Source organism: Monodon monoceros, unplaced genomic scaffold, assembly GCF_005190385.1.
Source record: "Monodon monoceros isolate NGI ecotype Baffin Bay Population unplaced genomic scaffold, NGI_Narwhal_1 Super_Scaffold_12, whole genome shotgun sequence".
In the NCBI taxonomy this organism is placed as follows: Eukaryota; Metazoa; Chordata; class Mammalia; order Artiodactyla; family Monodontidae; genus Monodon; species Monodon monoceros.
In genome coordinates, this window is record NW_021703768.1 from 42,943,147 (window position 1) to 42,963,521 (window position 20,375).

At 38.1% G+C, this 20,375-nt stretch overlaps 2 protein-coding genes and 1 non-coding gene across 7 annotated transcripts in view; 2 read left to right on the forward strand and 1 right to left on the reverse strand.

Moving 5' to 3' along the window:
- The window catches only part of DHX29 (DExH-box helicase 29), a 48,286-nt gene extending 43,588 nt beyond the window's left edge, over positions 1–4,698 (reverse strand). Inside the window, exon 1 of one of the 3 annotated variants that reach the window (XR_003792639.1) lies at positions 4,148–4,477. Coding sequence is in view for 2 of the 3 variants with exons in the window: in XM_029216467.1 (XP_029072300.1) it covers positions 4,148–4,328 (181 nt within the window). In the remaining variant the exon portion in view is untranslated. Of the gene's footprint in view, positions 1–3,700; positions 3,724–4,147 lie in introns of those variants that run through there. The other 2 variants (XM_029216467.1, XM_029216468.1) reach the window with 2 other exon arrangements.
- A 6-nt stretch (positions 4,699–4,704) lies between these two features.
- MTREX (Mtr4 exosome RNA helicase) overlaps positions 4,705–20,375 on the forward strand; it is a 137,816-nt gene continuing 122,145 nt past the window's right edge. The window contains exons 1-5 of one of the 3 annotated variants that reach the window (XM_029216471.1): positions 4,705–4,904; positions 11,356–11,493; positions 12,980–13,046; positions 16,202–16,264; positions 17,212–17,324. In XM_029216471.1, coding sequence (XP_029072304.1) covers positions 4,777–4,904; positions 11,356–11,493; positions 12,980–13,046; positions 16,202–16,264; positions 17,212–17,324 — 509 coding nt within the window. In that variant the 5' untranslated portion in view covers positions 4,705–4,776. Of the gene's footprint in view, positions 4,905–11,355; positions 11,494–11,555; positions 12,186–12,979; positions 13,047–16,201; positions 16,265–17,211; positions 17,325–20,375 lie in introns of those variants that run through there. The other 2 variants (XM_029216473.1, XM_029216472.1) reach the window with 2 other exon arrangements.
- Positions 14,490–14,596, forward strand: LOC114893543. The gene has a single exon (XR_003792959.1). It is a non-coding gene; the product is annotated as a U6 spliceosomal RNA (small nuclear RNA).

Consider the following 20,375-nt stretch of genomic DNA (forward strand, 5'->3'; position numbering starts at 1 on the left):
TTTATTACATTAAAGTTGAAGCACAGAAAAACTAAGTGATTTCCTCAAGATGACTTAGCAAGAAAAAAGAAGCATCAGCCAGAATCAATTTCTTGTTGCCCAATACTCTTTTTTCTTATGGAATATTTTCCTTTTATACAGTATTGCTTTTTACATCACACAGTGATTGTAACGACCCACTATCACTGAAACATTCACTTCGAGGTGCTGGTGCTGGTGCTGGTGATAGGTGCACTGAGGCACTGTGGCTCCCTTCTGCCCAACAGTACACATCTGCAAGGGGAACCAAACCAGCCAAGAGACCCAGTCAGGAATAAATAAGACCCAATCTTGTCCTCACGGAACTCATATTCTGGTGGAGTAATTAAGCAACTAATTACCCAAATAGGCTATGAAGGGGAAGTATAGCGTATCTGGAGAATAAATTAGAGTTAGCTGATATAATCTAAGCAGTCAGGGTCTGTGAGGAAGTCCATCCATACTGCCAAAACTACCTGACTAATCTTAGCTAAGGTCTCTTCCCCATTTAATACAAACACCAGTTCCCCCCCGCCCCACTCACTCCACCCATACAGACTTTCTTCTTGTCTTCCTGCATCATGCCAAGCTTGTTCCCACCTTAAGGCCTTTGCCCTTGTTGCCTAAGCCTCAAACATTCTGTCTCCAGATCTAATAACTGGTTGCTTCAAATCATCTCAGCAGGTTTCCTCAGAAAAGCCATCTCTGTTCTAAACCAAAACAGACCCCACCACCCAATTTATTCTTTACCAAGTCACTGTTTTCTGACTTTCATGGCACTTTTTCTATTTTATTTTGGTGACCCTAAAAACTATAATGGTTTTTATGAATTTATTCATGACATCAGTCCCCTAGTCTTATTTCCCTCTTAAGATTTTAAGTCTCAACTAGGTTTAAGAATTTTCACAAACACAAGCCTTATGGTTGTAAGCACCCTCCACCAGCCCCCAATAATGTAAGCCCCTTGAAAGCAGTGATCTCAGTCTGCTTTGTTCTTGTGGTATCCCCAGTGCCTAAAATCTTGCCTGGCACATAGTAGCTCTTCAAACATTATTTGATAAACAAAAGAAATGAAAAAATAGAAGCGGAAGAATACCCAGGATTGTGCCAAGAACCATTTCGTGGCACCAGTCATTTCCTACCTCTAGATGAGAGTCCAATTTTGAGAAAGTATGCTATGTACAATCCTTCAAATTGTTTGAAAAGCCAGAGAGAGAGATGGAAGCAGAGTAAAACAATTACATTTACATTAGGAACAACAAAGAGTTCAGAGATAATTTTTTCTGTGTACTTTTCCACTTTTTTCTTCCAAGTAGGCCTATTATATGTAATATAAAAATATCCAGACAGAAAAAAAGAAAACAAAATCATGTGGCAATCTTGCTACAACATTTTATTTATACTGCTATATATATTGATTTATGGTTATAAAAAATTCTCTACAAATTTGGTAGATAACCTCTCATTTTCTCTCTTTTGATTTCTTGGTCTTAGTAACTCCTCTGAAATTTTCCTTGTCACTTACCCAAGAAATTTTTTGGATGACTATATTCAGAGCATTTGACTAGATACTGAGGGATGTTAATATGTAACCATAAAACTGTTCCTACCCCCTACAATTTTATAGGATAGATAAAATGTATAATTGCTCACATAGGCAAGATCTAAACATCAAAAAGATGATTCAAACAACAATGATATACATGAGCTGGGGAGGCAGAAGAATTCAAAAAGTAGTTGATATTTGGGGTGGGTATTACAGGATTCTGGTAGATAGCATTAGGGATAGATAGCCTTCCAATTGAGAGAAAACAGCAAGAATAAACATGAGGAGGCAGAAAGCCAACAGCTGCATTTGGAGCAGTGAAAATACACCAGATTTGCTAGAGCTGAATATAGGAACTAGTAAAAAGGCTAGAAAGGGGGTCTTAGATACGAGCTGAATGGTTTGTATTTTATCACAAAGTCAGTGAAGACGCTGTAGAAAAAACTGTTAAGTGACATGATCAAAGCAGTGGTTCTGAAAGATCAATCTGATGCTTTATGCAGAACAGACTGGAGAAGGAAAAAAGAGCACAGCTAGGGAAACCCATTAGAAGGCTGTGTTGGTACTCCAGAAATTCATGAGTGCCTAAACTGAGGTGTGACCAGTATAAATCAAAAGTGAAAAGGGCAGGGCTTCCCTGGTGGCGCAGTGGTTGAGAGTCCGCCTGCTGATGCAGGGGACACGGGTTCGTGCCCTGGTCCGGGAAGATCCCACATGCCGCGGAGCGGCTGGGCCCGTGAGCCGTGGCTGCTGAGCCTGCGCGTCCAGAGTGTGTGCTCCGCAACGGGAGAGGCCACAACAGTGAGAGGCCCGCGTACCACAAAAAAAAAAAAAAAAAAAAAAAAAAAGTGAAAAGGGCATACATGGAAGAGAAATAAGCAAAGACTGCACGGAGCTTGACAACAGATCGGATGTGAAGAAGAAAGGAAGACATAAAAAATAACTATTGACATTGGATAGAGGAATATGGAAAAACAGAAACAAAGAAGTCACAGGAGAAGCTAGTTTGGGGGAGCGAAGTATAGTTCAGTATTAGCCATGTTATTAAATTTGACATGCTTGCAAAACAGGGCCAAAAATCCAAGTAAATGCAGAAATGGCTGACTTGAGCTTGGAATAGACCAGGATTGGACACGTTGACTGAGGAGTCATCTACAAAAGAAAAGACAGAAGTAATGGAAGTAGAGGAACTCTCCTGAAAGGGCTGTAGAGAGAGAATCATACTGTCACAGACTGACACCTACGGTAATGGTCATATTTTGGGGTTGGGAGAATGGGAAGCCAAAGAATAGAACAAATGACTATTAGAAAGTTCAAAGAATTCAGAGGAATATCAAGAAAAGACAGAGTTAGAAAGAGGCTGATTCACAAAGTGCCACAGAATATTTAAGGAGATATTCTATGTATTTGTAATTGCAGGCATAATAACTTTGTAGTTAAAGGGTTATAGTATATTGTAGGGCAAAGAATTATTATTCACCTTCTAAGTGAAGGTTTGTTACCTGCCTACTTCTTCAGTTTCATCTCTTTTCCTCCTTAGGCAGTGCTTACATTCTGAGTATCTTAAAGGCCCATGCTCTTTCCTGACTCAAGATCTTTGCACAATAGTGTTCCTTACCTCAGCCAGGAATACCATTTCCCCCATTCTGTACAGCGTTAACACCTATTCATCCTCCCGATACTGTCACTTTCTCAAAGAGACTGTCCATTACTCCTCCTTTTCCCCAGTAAAAATCAGATTACGCTGTTAAATTCTCTTCCTTAGCTTTTCTTTGTGGCACTTATCAATCATAGAGCAACGTTTGTGTGACTACTTCATGGCTGTGTGCGCCATTAGATTGGCAAGCTCCAGGAGAAATGATTTGTCTATTTTGCTCATCCCATCCCTAACTTTATGCCAAATACACAGTAGGTTTTCAACAAATATTTGCTAGACTTACGTTTCAGTAAGAACTACAAGCAAACAAGCTAAGCAGAAGAAAACAGCGTATAACTGTCCAAATCAGCTGTAATAGTGGCCTGCTGATCTGCAGCCAGAACCGGCAATCTCCAAATTGAGTTATCAAACCAAACTACACAGTAAGCAAAAATGCACTGCTGCGGTAAAGATCGCTGATAATTTTTACAATAGGTTACCCATATTCGGTGTGTAAGTGCTGAAATTCTTAAGTACTGATTTTTTCCATAACACGTGGAAACGCTACATCGTGGCTGAAAATGGTTTGAGAAGCAAGTAGAAAATGGGTCTGGCTCTAGGACGTTAATAATTCCACACACTACTCCCTGCATTCGCCTCGCTGGTTTAGATGACGGCTCAGGATGGATCCCCACTGAAACGGGAGCTAATGCAAATTTCTTTTGTTCTCAGGAGATGAAGTGGAGGTCTGGGGGACGCTACCGTCGGAACTCTGGAGGCCCAAGCAGCTTACGCTGATCTAAAACAAGGCTACCCGATGGGGAGCCAGCAACTCCGGGTGTGAAAGAGAGAAATGTTAAGACCGAGGGTCCGCCCAGGTGCGAAGGCTTCTCCCTCGGGACTGGCAGTAGCGGTTCAGGAGGAGGCCGGGGCCCGACCGCTCGTACCTTGCTTGACACGGGGATCCCTGGTGGTAGTAGCGGCGGAGGGGGGCGGCCTGACCACAGGCTTCTTGTTTTGGGCCTCCCCGGCAGCTCCGGCCTCGGCGGATTTGGCTCTGGAAGCTGATACAGCGGCCCGGACCGCCGCGGCCCCCGGCGCCTTGTGTTTCTTATTCTTGCCTCCCATGTTGCAGCTGCGGCAGAAGATTCCTCCCGGTCCAGGTCCCGGAACCACTTCCGCACCGCCTCCAGAAGCTCTTCACATTCCCCGGAGTCCCACGCCGCCACCTTGCGTCCTCCATCCGGGCTTCTAGGCCCTGCTACAACCGGTGCTTCGCAATTGGTCCGACTCACCAAGGTCCCGCCTCCTCCCCGCCCACCTAGGCGTCTGCAGCGTGCTGGGAACCCTCGCCTCGCTCCCTCTTTAGCCAAGGAGCTGCCTATCCGCCGGTGTTTAGGAGAGGGAAAGAAAGGTCGGAGGAGAAAAAGGAGGCAGGGAAAAAGTCTCCGGGGCTGCGTGACTCGACTAATTTTGTCTCCCACGGGCCCCTGTTGCGGCTTCGCTTGGCGTCACGGTCGGTGCGGTCGCGGAGCATCTTGGGTAGGAGGGAGATTCGGTCTCACAGCTCCGAAAGATGGCGGACGCGTTTGGGGATGAGCTCTTCAGCGTGTTTGAGGACGACTCGACCACTGCGCCCGGAGCCAAAAAAGACAAGGAGAAGGGGAAATGGAAGGGGCCGCCAGGGTCTGCGGAAAAGGCCGGGTAAGGAAGATGTCCGAAATGTCTTTTTTTCTTTCTCTCTCCTTAGTCTTGAGGGAAGAAAATCCCACTCTCTTCTGAAGACCACGAGAAGTAGGGTGTACGTTAGTGGCGTTGGGAAGTGAAGGGGGTTGAGAAAAATGTTGAGGAGGGGGGAAGAACGTTGGTTTGGGGGAAGCTGGGTCTTGGCGTTCTCCAATGGCCGCAGGCAGCGTGGACTTCTGCCGCTGCAATTCCCTGACGCTTGCGTAAGGCCTATTACCCCTGCCTGCGCCCTGGGGTCGTGAGGGTAGGTCAGGTGTCTCTTAGTTTCTGTACCCCCAGCTCCAGCACAATACTGGGCACAATACAGGAAACGAATCACCAGTTGAGTAAAGGGTTAAGAAGCTTAGAAAATGTGACTTGGATTGATGGGGAGGGGAAAGGGCAGATAGCAGCAGGAGACGGGAAAGAGATTCAATCTCCAAGCTGCAGTTTTCTTGCCCATAACCAACCACTAGGGTGTTTGTAAGGAGTAAACGAGATAGTATGTGTAAGCGCCTAACAGTGCTTAGCACATAATAGATTCTCAAATGCTGGCTTTCTTTGATTTTATTAAGAAAACTTAAAAAAATTACTGGTCCCTGAAACTTAAAGTAAGATGATTCATTAGTAATGAATAAAATTTACTCTTGACGTTGGGGGAGGATACCCAATTGATGCTTGAATTAAATTAGTCATGATTTTGCTGTCAAGGAACTTTTATTTGAGGTAAGGAGGTGGTACAGATACATATTTTAAAGAGTTAGTAGGAGCTTGAAATAGAATAAGCAGTATATACAGTTAAGTGCTATAAAAGTTCAGGAAAGAGAGCTATTTGTGATGTCTGGAGAGCCTTACATGCAAGAAGCTATTCTGTGTTGAGATGATTCCTTATTGACCGCTGAGAATTTTTTTGATTTGTTTTGTTTTGTAGCACAAATTGGGCTAGGTGGAGTGTTTGCTTAGGGACTACAAGAGATAAGCCTGAGAATATAAATTGGTTTTAGATGATTAAGGGCCTTGAATAGCAAGCATATGAATTTTGATTTCATTTAAAAAACCCAGGTGAACATGTGTTTTTTACCTAACTTGGTGACTGGATAGGTAGAGTGATGGTTTAGAAAAATTAATTTGGTATCAGTAGTCAATGTATTGAAAGAGGAAAGACACTGATAGTAAAAAGTAAATTGAAAAGTATTTCAGTTATCTAATTATGAGATTATAAAAACCTCAACTCAGGAGGTGACAGAAGGAAGGAAAAGGAAAGATAAAATGTTGTGAAGGAAAAAATTGACAGGCCTTATTTAAGGAGGACAATGGAAGAGGGGTCAAAAGAGACGTTTTGAACTTGGATATCAGGAAGAAGAAAAATAGGGAAATTTATAAGAGATTTTGATTTCGAAATTAATTTGGCTTGAGACAAAGTGAAGTGATGATTGTATATCCATATTGAAGTATCCGTTGGGCAATTTTAATCTGGGTTTGGAGAAATACCAGAACTGTAGGTATATATTTGGATGCTATTTCAATTGGTCCTGCTTGAAGTGGAGATTCCTGTGGGAAAGTATAGTTTTCCCACACATAGAGATTAGATGGATATTAGAAGAATCAGGAGTTTGAAATGTCACATAAGAGTGAAACAAAGGAGAAAAATAGTCTTCCTCTCTCATTGAGTTAGAGGGTGTAGTAGTCTTGGAGAACTTTTCAGGGAAAATGAGAAAGGAGGACAGGTTCTTTTAATTTTTTCCAAACAGGAATAATTAATAATTTCTGTAGTTTGAATGGGCAACTATGATGTTATGAAGATGATACATGTATAATTTCCTACTGCGGTAAATACTTTGTTTCAGAATTACTCAGGGAAAATTCACTTTGCAGTGTATCAGGGGTAAGCTGTTTCTGCAACCTTCCAAAGTGAAAATTTGTAGGATATAAAAACAATTTATATTTTAATTTTACTAGGAAATATGTGAACATTAGAGAAAGGAAATACATAAGAAAATATAGACCATGATTAACTTACGGAACTTTGTTTACTACTAACACTTCTAACTAGGCCTAGACGTCTAGGTATTTTTAGGGAAAAATCCAATTTGCATTATTGTAACTATCATACTATCATAATTATTTGTATCGTAGTCAATATGTATAGCATGATTTCCATCTGATTTGTATAACACAGAAGGGCAAATCCTGGAACTTTAGAGGATCTTGTCTTTTGTATTGATATTTAATACTCTAGACCAAGTGGGTGCTTTTTTAAAAAACTTTATGAGAATTGTCTGGAGAGAGAGAATAATATGAAAAACTCCATGTACGCATAACTCAGCTTCAGTATTATCAAGTCATGGTCAATTTATTCCCACACCCTTTTTTTGTAAATCAAATGCTACTAATCATGTTATTTCTCCCTAAATATTTCAGTATGCATCTCTTGTTGATAGTGACTTTCTTTTCCAACGTAACTGTCATGCCATTGTTACACCTAACAAAATGTACGATAATTCCTTGATATCATTGAATAGTCAATCCACAGTAAGATTCCCCAGTTGTCTCAAAGGTATTTTTTTGTAGTTGGTTTATTTGAATCAGTTTCCAGACAAAGCCCTTATACTGTTTTGGTTGTTATATCCCTGAAGTCTTTCATTTTACAACAGTCCCTTTTTTCCTTACGCTATTGATTTCTTTTGGAGGGGTGGATGAAAGGAGAAACCAGCTCATTTGTCCTGTATACTTTTCCACATCCTGAATTTGCTTTCTTATGCTGTCATTTTACTAGCTTTTTTATCTTCAAGTATTTACTGTAAACTGTCCTTATATCTAGAGCTGAACTATGCAATCTATAGTAGTCCCCCACCCTTATGTGAGGGGGATAGGTTCCAAGAGCCCCAGTGGTTGCCCGAAACCTTGGATAGTACCAAACCCTATATGTAGTATGATTTTCCCTATACATACATACCTACGAAAGCATAATTTATAAATTAGGCACAGTAAGAGATTAACAGTTACTGAAAATAAAATGAAGTAATTATATCAATATAGAAGTTGAGAACTTTCACCTTTTCATTTTTTTTAAAAATTAATTTATTTATTTTTGGCTGTGTTGGGTCCTCGTTTCTGTGCAAGGGCTTTCTCCAGTTGCGAGAGCGGGGGCCACTCTTCATCACAGTGCGCGGGCCCCTCACTGTCATGGCCTCTCCCGTTGCGGAGCACAGGCTCCAGATGCTCAGGCTCAGTAGTTGTGGCTCACGGGCCTAGCTGCTCCGCGGCATGTGGGATCCCCCCCAGACCAGGGCTCGAACCCACGTCCCCTGCATTGGCAGGTAGACTCTCAACCACTGCGCCACCAGGGAAGCCCCACCTTTTCATTTAAAGTAAGCACTTGACGGCTTCTCTTTGGCATTGCCAGCATCACTACTCTTGTGCTTCGGGGCCATCATTAAGTAAAATAAGAGTTACTTAAACACAAGCACTGCCATAGTACAACAGTGATCTGAAAACTTAGACAGCCACTAAGTGACTTAACAGGCTGGATACTGTTGGCAAAGGGATGATTCATGTCCCAGGCGGGATGGAGCAGGAATGTGCAAGATTTCATCATGCTACTCAAAAAGGCATCCAGTTTAAAACTTATGAATTATTTACTTCTGGAATTTTCTGTTTAATATTTTTGGACCTCAGTTGACCTTGGGTAACTGACACCTTGGAAAGGGAAAACATAGATAAGGGGGGACTCCTGTAATAGCTACTACCTACCTGTAGCTGTTGAGCCCTTAAATGTAGTTAATCAGAATTGACATGTTCTGTGAATGTAAAATATACACTGTATTTTGAAAACTTGTTATAAAAAATGTCAAATACATCATTTTTATCTTTATATACTGAAATTATAATATTTTGTATATTTTGGGTTAAATGAAATATATTAAAATTGGTTTCTTTTTTAAACTATTTTAACATGGTTACTAGAAATTTAAAGTTATATAGGTACTTGCATGTATATATCTTGGACAGCTGCTGATGTCGAGACTTGATTAGAATCATTCAATTGTTTAGATAAGAATACAGTTGAATAGAGAGTTGAATATAGTATTAAAGAATAATGGAGCTCTTCTGAAGGAAAGTATTCTACAATGAATTTAAGTTTTAAGCTTCTCAAAGGTATAGCTGCTGTGGCCTCTCCCACTCACGGGCCCAGCCGCTCCGCAGCATATGGGATCTTCCTGGACCGGGGCACGAACCCGTGTCCCATGCATCGGCAGGCAGACTCTCAACCACTGCGCCACCAAGGAAGCCCTGTTTCTTTGTTTTATAGTTGTACCAACTCCTAGTAGGTTTAATTACAATGCTTTGGTTGATGCTTACTAATTCAGAAAGAATAATAAAATGTTAGAACTAGAGGGATCATAATTACCATTCATGTCTTTTCCTGAGGGCCAAGGATATTGATCGCTTGTCCAAAGGAGATTCATGTAAGTAATATGGAACAACTGTGAATACCTATTCCACTAAACGGGGCGTGAGAGGAATTACATATTTCAGGTTTTGCCAAGCATCAAAGAATAAACTTCATTATGGAAATGTTATTCAAGCATATAGATCAGTACTACTATTTGTTGACTCTTTTTTTAAAAAATTTTTCTCTTGAAATAAAACATACAAAAAAAAAGTGCGAAAGTCATGGGACAAATTTTCATAGTGAACACACCAGTGTAAGCCCTGTTCAGGACAAAAAATAGAATATTGCAGAAATCCCTCTTTTTCCCACAGTAAAGTGACTAACGCGATAACCACATGTGTTAGTTTTTTTTCTGTTTGTAAATATAATGTAAATGGATTCATACAGAATATGTTCTTTTGTTTCTGGCTTTTGCTCAACATTGTAAAATTCTTTTTTTTTTTTTTTTCTGCGGTACGCGGGCCTCTCACTGCCGCGGCCTCTCCCGTTGCGGAGCACAGGCTCCGGACGCGCAGGCTCAGCGGCCACGGCTCACGGACACAGCCGCTCCGCGGCATGTGGGATCCTCCTGGACCGGGGCACAAACCCGTGTCGCCTGCATCGGCAGGCAGATTCCCAACCACCGCGCCACCAGGGAAGTCCGTTTGTAAAATTCTTAACTGTAGCTCTGGCAGTAACTTTCGAAGTATGATTGAGGTTTGGTGTGGGATCAGAGGAATATTCCCAATTACCTGAAAAGCCTGCTCTTTTTCAACTATAGGAGACTGAATTTTTCTTCACATAGTTCAGCCAAAAACTGTATCACAAGTTCAATGTAGAGATAGATGAGAGTCCAGCTGCCTTCTATTAAGCCAGACATTAAAGAGACTTGCAAAAATATAAAACAATGCCATTCTTCTCATTAACATTTTTTTGGGAAAATACTAATTTTTTTCAGTTTTAATATTTAATGTGGTAAACATCAATAGATAAGACTACAGAAACAAAATTCATTGGAATCCTCAGTAACTTTTAGACTGGAAAATCAAAATCAAAATCTCTCATTTCTGAGATCAATGATTTTGGAGCCACTGATCTAATATAGTTTAATTTCCATTTTCCTGGTAATTAATGGTTCTTCAGCTTCTTTTCGTATACTTATTGGTCATTTGGATATCCTCTTTCGTAAAGTGCCTGTTCTAGTCTTTTGCTCATTTTTTTATTGGGTTATCTTTTTTTTTTTAATTTGTAGCCGTCACTTCCATTATTTTAGATACATACGCCTTTTGTCAGTTATATTTGTGTTTTCTCCCACTTTGTCTTTTCTCTGTACTCTCTTAATGGTACCTTTTGATTTACAGAAACTCTTAGTTTCAATGCAGTCCAATTTAGCAAACTTACTTTTTGGTTAACAATTTTATGTCCTGTTTAGTAATACCTAAAGATAATTTTCTCATTTTATCTTCTAGAGGCTTTGTTGTTTTTGCCTTTCACAATTAGATCTAATATCCATATTGATTTTTGTGTATAATTGGCATAGGGGTCAGATTGATTTCCCCTATGGTTATCCAATCCACAAAGCACTGTTTATTGTCACTACTTTTGACCAGTGAATCCAACCACATAAAAAAAATTTCTCCCAAATAGTAATATTATGCCGTTTAGAAAAGCATTAAATGTTTATTGGAAGTGTTCATGTAAATGTCTAATGGTATTTTACAGTTTTTAAGAATATTATATTAGTAATAGTTGTGTTAATGTGAGTTGCAAAATATTTTTAGAACAGAATTTTGAAAATAAATGAAAGAGGAGTAGTATTCAGTTTCATTAGTTAAAATAAGAGTATTCTGGGCTTTAGCCACTTTTGATTTGTAACATCTACTTACATGACTTTTTGTTAATAGTGTATATTATACATGGGATAATATTTTATGGAGTCACCCTTAAAGTAAGAAGTGCTATTGCAGAATTCATTCTAAACCGTTCACATTTCAGAAAATGTTTTGATGGTAAATTACAATCTGAGTCAACTAATATTGGAAAAAACAAGAGAGATGCAGACTTCGAGTGCACAGATGAACCCATTTTTGGAAAGAAGCCCAGGGTAGAAGAGTCAATAACTGAAGACTTAAGGTAGTATTTCCATTGTTATAAATGTTAGTAACTCTTAAGTTGGGTGGTTGCCTGAAGTTTTGAAAATTCCTTATATGTTGTTACTTTATGAAAATATTTGCTGTATTAGAGAAATGAAAATAAATATTCTTTATATATTCATATAAACATATAACTGTAGGACAATTATGTAAGTTTGGGGAAATGGAAAACAATATAGAAAAGAAAGGCTTGTAATACTTTTGAATCCAATTTTAAGAAAGAATCTTGAAGCCTGATTTTTTTAAAAAGAAGAAATGCCATTTCATTTATTTGTTAATGTCTTAGAAGAGGATCACTGGAAGAGTGGGATAAAAGGAAAGAATAAAACTGACACAATGGAAGGGAATACTTGAGAACGAGCATTAGGAGGAATTAGATTTTCACTGCTGCGTGTAGCAGTAGAGTGGCTATGAATCTCAAGACTACTATCAATGAGGGAGACCCATGGATATGTGTGGCTGAAATAGCTGGGTGTTTCTTTGATTTCAAAAGTTGGAACTTTCTAGAAATAGATTACAGTTTCTTAGGTTGACCTGTTTCCTCTCGTAGCGATGATCATGACTTTGCTTTTCTCATTTGCCATATTCTAGCTTGGCACTACAATGAAGAATTTACTCCTGTGGTTTTGTTGTTGTTGTTTTTTAACCGGTTAGCTGTTGTAGCTAGCAAAGGTAGGTACTGTAAATGGTGGTAGATGTATCACTGAAATACTTAAGATGCACTGTTTGTCCAAACTAGTGGAATAGGTTACAAAATAATACTGATAATTTAAAATCATTGTTGCTTATTGTAGTAACTCTTGGGTTTTATCCGAAGTATGGTTATTGATTTAAAGTAAAAAATCAGAAGTACAATCAATAATAATGGATCTAGTGCAGAAATACATCTATTTTTCTTCAATTTATCCACAATCATGTCGTTTCAGAGTCTAAACAGAGAACCTAGATCAGTATAACTTAGGATTTTGATGAGAAGAGGGAACACTTCTATAAATTATAGCAACATCTGTATTAGGCTAGTTTATTTTATACTTCCTATTACGTAATGGTTTTTCTGGGGTTTTTTTTGCGGTATGCGGGCCTCTCCCGTTGCGGAGCACAGGCTCTGGACACACTGGCTCACGGGCCTAGCCTCTCTGCGGCATGTGGGATCTTCCTGGACCGGGACACGAACCTGTGTCCCCTGCATCGGCAGGTGGACTCTCAACCACTGCGCCACCAGGGAAGCCCCGTAATGGTTTTTATAAGCAGCTTTGTGTTTTGAAGCAGTGATAATGCTTTTGTAGAGGTACTTTTTATCCAAAATAGTTACTGGAACTAAGCTGACATAATTCTTTGAATAATCCACTTGGAGTCTGTCTGTTTTGTATTTGTAATAAAAGATGCTAACTCACCATTTTGAATTCCCAGCATATGTAATTCTCAGTAATTTATTTTAATGTAATTTTAACAATTTTTTTTTTAAGTTTGTCAGACTTGATGCCCAGGGTCAAGGTACAATCAGTTGAAACTGTTGAAGGGTGTACACATGAGGTAAGCACAAACAGTGTATGGTAAGTTGGTGTTATAAGTGGGATATTGCTTTGGACTATCTAATCTGATGATTGACAAGCAGTTTAGCCTTAAGGGCTTTGGAAACAATATGTAGTTTCTGTGCAGTCAGTGTACATAGTCTAGTGGAAGGAGCTGGGGGTTTGTATTCAAACCTGAGCTTAGACACTGACACAGCGCTTTTCCTGACTACAGTCTTGGATAAATTTCTTAACCTCTTTGACATTGGTTTTCTAATTTGTAAGTTTAGAATAATGGGATTTACATCATGGGGTGGTTGTGAAGATTATGTAAGAAAATTAGGTGAGATACCCAGCACAGAGTAGGGTTGTTTTGTTTGTTTTTTTGTTTGTTTTTTTGTTTTGTTTTACAGAGTAGGAATTTAGTACATGTTTATTCCCATGCTCCTAAAGTCAAGTAACAGTGACATTTTGCAGGTCCCCTGCTTTTTTGTGTTTGCTCTGATGACTGATATATTGCAGTTTCATTGTCTGCCACAAGATGGTGGTCACTGATAGCTTGTAGTAACCGTTGATCAGTGAGCATTTGTAAACATATGGGACATAAGGAAACTGTAACACTAGTTCTTTCTATTAAGCCCTTCTGCTTTTACCATGTAACCTTATATGTTATTGCTACAATTAATTGAGGAATCTTATTAAAGACTTTATCAAATAAGCAGAGTAATTCCAAATTAACAAAAATTGCTTTTGATGTAGATCTGGAACGTTATTTTTTTAAACACCTGTTTTTGTACTTGAAATTTCCTTATGTTCCTTTAGAATATCACTTAGTTTGGCAGGTATAATATCCATTAGATCATTCATTAAACACTTACATTAGAGCCTATTTGATGCTGTGGTCTTAAAAAGATGGGAGAAAAACCTCAAGCACACACAAATTTTGCTCTCAAGAGGTCAGAAGTTCTTTCTGTCCTTCATGATTATCCTCAAGCCCTCCATTCTGTTATCTCCTCTCACTTTCTTAGCAGGTAACCTTACCTTTTACTTTATCTAGAGGTTTGAAGATATCAAGTTGGAGTCACATCCACTCAAAGGACAAGGCACTGCATTGTTTAGGCTGAGGAGAGTTGCTCTGCCAGTGTTCTTGGTTGTATCCTATCCTGCCTCCACAAAGACTTGGATCATTCCATTTTCCCTTGACTGTTTCTGGTGTCTCCTTTTCTCTATTTTCCTTTTCTTATCAGCATATGAATATTCAAAAGCTTCTCTTTTGTTCTGTGTTGCTTTTTAGCCACTGTGTTGTGTTTCTTCTTCCCCATTGTAGTCATTCATTCAGTACATATCTTTTGGGTGCCAGGTATATTTTATTATTCACTGAATGTAAAGAGATAAACAAAAAAAGTTATGGTCCCTTTCTTTTCAGAGTTGTTATTGAGTGCTCTGCTTAGAAAATCCCTGCTAAGTGCTCGCTTCGGCAGCACATATACTAAAATTGGAACGATACAGAGAAGATTAGCATGGCCTCTGCGCAAGGATGACAAGCAAATTCGTGAAGTGTTCCATATTTAAAAAAAATAAATAAAAAGAAAATCCCTGCTAAACTTCCTAACCTTCCAGTCATCTTTTAATCTACTATAGTTAGATTTCTTCTTTCTCCATGTCTTTCAAACTGCTCTGGCAAAAATCACGAATAACTAATTGCTAAGTCTATTTGACTCTTGATTATTCTGTTGTTTTTCTATTTTTCTGACTCCTTAGTCTCTGTAGGCTTCTCTTCTACCTGTCTGTTATAAGTTAGTGTTACCCAGAGTGTTTTCAGAGAATAAAAACAAAACTCTGATTCTCATACATGTGAAAACACAATTTGTTATTGTTGCTGCTATTAAATCGCAGAAATGTTAAAGTCTTAATTGCTTTGTGTTAATGTTTTTTGTTCATGTCATAGCAAGTATCAGGAGAGATGTGAGGGAGGTGAACCAAGTAACCAGGTATGGCCCCGCAGGTTGATCATACCTTGATGAGGATCACACCATGATTTAGGGTCTAGTCTTCAGATTTTCGGATTCCGAAATTTGATTTTGTCAGTGCGCCAGAGGTTGTGCTCTTTGGATAGAATCACTTTCATCATAGTCATGGTATGGTATAACAAAAGAAGGACATTCCCTTAAATTAATGGATAAGTAGTCCTCTTATTGTCAAACTACCTAGGAGTCAGAAACTACTTAGAAGTTTCTTGGTGTCATAATAAAGGGGAATGTGTAGTCTTAAGGGGAAGACTGATGAAAACTATTCCTGTCCCTGGAAGGGTTCATTCACTAATAAAAACAACTCATAAATTAATTCTTTCATAATGTGTGCTGGATAAACTACCAAATTCTACCCCTTTATAGATTCCATTTAGAGTTCCACATTGCTTCTAACACAGTTATTATACTGGGTATTGTTCATTGAGTTTCATAATTTATCGTTTCACTTAATTACAGTCAGGTTCTAGTTATTCCTTTTGAAACACTACACACATCATCTTGATTGTAATTGAATTGCAAATTTACCAACAATCTCTCAATATTCTAAGACAGCTAATCTTATATCATACTTGTTTGTTGAAATTTTGCTCTTAGAAATTATTTCTAACTTCTGTGTGTACAGTACTTTGCCCTTGTTGATTGATTATTTATACACTAATTGGCTTACATATTGGGAATTTACATATATTGTGAACTTCTCTCCAGATATTAATCTTCACTGGAGGAAAATTAGTTTCCTGTTCCAGGAAATAATACCATTTTATTCCACATAGTTTTCTTTCATATAGTGGCATCCCTTTTTATGTCCATCCTGCTTTTTTGAGCATTCATTAATGTCAGGAAGTACATTAGATATAGAAAATACAAATATAGCTGAGATAGGTCCTAGACCTTAATAAACACAGTTTCTTCTGGGAGATAGACTTAAGTGCTTTTAATTAGATTACTATCAGATAAACACTAATAGAAGTTTTTTGAATGTTGTAGCTTTTGCATTTTTCTCAAAGGTGGTTATTTAATTTTACAGTGTCTAAGACTGTCAGAAACACTTTAGTTCACCACCTTTATTTTTCAAACCATCATTGATTAGGGAGTGCTGAATGCATCAATTCTCGAATAGTAAATTGATTTTTTTTTTTAACATCAGGTTGCACTTCCTGCAGATGAAGATTATCTACCACTTAAACCTCGCGTTGGAAAAGCTGCAAAGGTTTGTACTTTGGGCAGTACGGTTTGTACAGTTTTGTGAGTCTGTTTTCCTAAAAATCTTCAAGATAAACTTTTAAATGAGATCCTTATACTTCCCAGTGTGTGTGTATATATATATATACACACACACACACACACACACACACACATATATATGTACAAATTAAGAAGCCGCCACCTGAAGTCAAATATGGTGAGAACCAAATCAATAAACAACCATGCTGAAAACCAAGTATCATGTGATAAGATTTTTAAAAATGAAAATAATTCTCAAAGTTTTTAATGAATCTAATGAAAAGTACTGATCTTTCTCTAGGAAAAAAATGCATGTGTACAATCAGTTTTGTGTATAGTTTTGGGAGTTGAACAAACTTCTAATGAAACTTAAACTCTTATGCTGATATTAAATGGATTTTGAAACCCTGATAGATGGTAAAAGAGTAATATAAATTTTCCAAGTCATTTTCTTAAGTAAAAAAGGCAGTATGGTGGGGTAAACATGAACTCTTCAAGTCTAATAGATATATTATTCTGCCTTTGCTGAGGGAACTTGATTGAGGCCTTGCCTTTTCAGAGCCTCAGAGTTCCCATATGTGAAAGGAAATTATATATACGTTAGGGGTTGCTGTGAAGATTAGTAGATGGAAAATGTGTTGCACAGTGCCCACCATAAAGCATGTTCTTGACAAATGGTAATGATTATTGTGTTGTAATTAACATATATGTAAACATAATAATTGAAAGATCAGATAGTGGAAATAACTTCTATGCTGTCTGGTTAAAGTTTTTTTTTTTCATTCTTCCTAATTTTCTCTAGTGGGTGGCATATTTCCCAAATAGACTCATAAAGAAATGCTCCCAGAATGCTTCTAGGGGTAGTGTCTCTTGGTTTTAAGTGTACTATAATGTGTCTAGGTGTCTTCATACAGATATTAATTTTTTTTATAGGAATACCCGTTCATTCTTGATGCTTTTCAAAGAGAAGCCATTCAGTGTGTTGATAATAATCAGTCTGTTCTAGTATCTGCACATACATCAGCAGGAAAAACTGTATGCGCTGAGTGAGTAGCTTTCTTTTTAAATGGAATTTTAGGACTGTTAATATTTGCTTTATACATTTAGGTGCTCCTGTGTTGGGTGCACCTAATATAATATTTATAATATATTTACAAATATTATATCCTCCTGTTGGACTCACCCCTTTATCATTATGTAGTGCCTTTGTCTCTTGTTACAGCCTTAGTTTTATTTTTTTTTATTTATTTTAATAAATTTATTTATTTATTTTTGGCTGCATTGTGTCTTCGTTGCTGCACGTGGGCTTTCTCTAGTTGCTGCAAGTGGGGGCTGCTCTTACTTGCGGTGCGCGGGCTTCTCATTGTGGTGGCTTCTCTTGTTGCAGAGCACAGTCTCTAGGTGCCCGGGCTGCGGTAGTTGTGGCTCATCGGCTCTAGAGCACAGACTCAGTAGTTGTGGCGCATGGGCTTAGTTGCTCCGCGGCATGTGGGATCTTCCCAGACCAGGGCTCAAACCCGTGTCCGCTGCACTGGCAGACGGATTCTTAACCACTGCACCACCAAGGAGGTCCTTACAGTCTTAGTTTTAAAGTCTATTTTGTTTTACATAAGTGTAGCTACCACAACTTTCTTGTGGTTTCCACTTGCATGGCATATCTTTTTCCATCCCTTCACTTTCAGTCTGTGTGTCCTTATACCTGAAGTGAGTCTCCTGTAGGCAGCATATAGCTGCAAGTTGTTTTTTTATCCATTCAGCCACTCTGTCTTTTAATTGGAGAATTCATCTATTTACATTTTATTATTGATAGGTGTGTACTTACTGCCATTTTGTTAATTGTTTTCTGGCTGTTTTGTAGTTTGTCTCTGTTCCTTTCTTCTCTTGCTCACATTCTAGTTTTAAAATGAAATTTTAAAATAACTGTTTCTTACCATACTCTTTAAAAGTTTAAATTTTTTCTATTTCATTTCTGTAAGTAAATTTAGACTCTTACCTTTATTTCATTTCTTCTACTTACTTTGGGCTTCATTTGCTATTCTTTTTCTAGTTTTTTAAAGGAGGAAAGGTGAGGTCATTGATTTCAGACCTTTTTCTAATACAGACATTTAGTGCTGTAAATTTCCCTTCAGTCATGAATATGTATCGTGATTCACTAATGCTATGTTCATTTTTTGTGCATTTCACTTCAGGTCTTTTCTAATGCTCTATCTTCATATTCATTAATCTTTGCTTCTTATTATCTAATCTGTCCTTAATCCTATTCAGTGCATTTTTTCATCTCAGATATTATAGTTTTCTTTGCTAGAAGTTCGTTTTTGTGTGTTTGTTTTCCATGTGTCTACTTAACTTTCCTCCAGCTTTTTGAGCCTACAGAATACAGTTTAAAAACTGTTTAAATGTTTTTGTGACTATTACTTTCATTTGTGTTACTCCCTGATGTGTTTCAGTTAATTGACTTTTCCCTTCGTTATAGGTCAGTATTTTCCTGCTGCTTTGCATACGGCTCTGATGGGATGTTTGGCTGTTTTTTAATTTCATCACTGACTTTTGGCAGTTTAATTATGATGTGACTTTACATAATTATTCTCATGTTTCTTATGCTTGAATTTATTGGGCTTCTCAGTTTTCATCAGATTTGGAAAAATTTCAGCCATTTTTTATGTCAAATAGTCCCCCTTCTCCTAGTACTCTGAGGACTTCGGTTAAACTTATATCAGGAGACTTTAAGTTGTCTCAGAGCCTAGTGATACTCTTATTTATTATTGTTTTTTGGTGTTTATTCTCTGTGTTTCATTTTGGACAGCTTCTCTTAAATGGCTTTAAGTTTATTCATCTTTTATTCTGCAATGTCAAATATGCTATTAATCCTACCCAGTATATTTCATCTTAGATTTAGATTTTTTTATCGCTGAAAGTTTGGTTTGGGTCTTTTAATATTTTCCATATTTCTTCCAAACATGCTGGGTTTTTTTGTTTGTTTTTTTACATCTTTTTTTTTTAACATCTTTATTGGTGTATAATTGCTTTACAATGGTGTGTTAGTTTCTGCTTTATAACGAAGTGAATCGGTTATACATATACATATGTTCCCATATCTCTTCCCTCTTGCGTCTCCCTCCCTCCCAGCCTCCCTATCCCACCCCTCCAGGTAGTCACAAAGCACCGAACTGATCTCCCTGTGCTATGTGGCTGCTTCCCACTAGCTATCTACCTTACGTTTGGTAGTGTATATATGTCCATGCCTCTCTCTCGCTTTGTCACAGCTCACCCTTCTGCCTCCCCATATCCTCAAGTCCATTCTCTAGTAGGTCTGTGTCTTTATTCCTGTCTTACTCCTAGGTTCTTCATGACATTTTTTTTTTCTTAAATTCCATGTGTATGTGTTAGCATACAGTATTTGTCTTTCTCTTTCTAATTTACTTCACTCTGTATGACAGACTCTAGGTCTATCCACCTCACTACAAATAGCTCAATTTCGTTTTTTTTTATGGCTGAGTAATATTCCATTGTATATATGTGCCACATCTTCTTTATCCATTCATCCAATGATGGGCACTTAGGTTGTTTCCATCTCCGGGCTATTGTAAATACAGCTGCAATGAACATTTTGGTACGTGACTCTTTTTGAATTACGGTTTTCTCAGGGTATATGCCCAGTAGTGGGATTGCTGGGTCATATGGTAGTTCTATTTGTAGTTTTTTAAGGAACCTCCATACTGTTCTCCATAGTGGCTGTACCAATTTACATTCCCACCAGCAGTGCAAGAGTGTTCCCTTTTCTCCACACCCTCTCTAGCATTTATTGTTTCTAGATTTTTTGATGATGGCCATTCTGACTGGTGTGAGATGATATCTCATTGTACTTTTGATTTGCATTTCTCTAATGATTAATAATGTTGAGCATTCTTTCATGTGTTTGTTGGCAGTCTGTATATCTTCTTTGGAGAAATGTCTATTTAGGTCTTCTGCCCATTTTTGGATTGGGTTGTTTGTTTTTTTGTTATTGAGCTGCATGAGCTGCTTGTAAATTTTGGAAATTAATCCTTTGTTAGTTGCTTCATTTGCAAATATTTTCTCCCATTCTGAGGGTTGTCTTT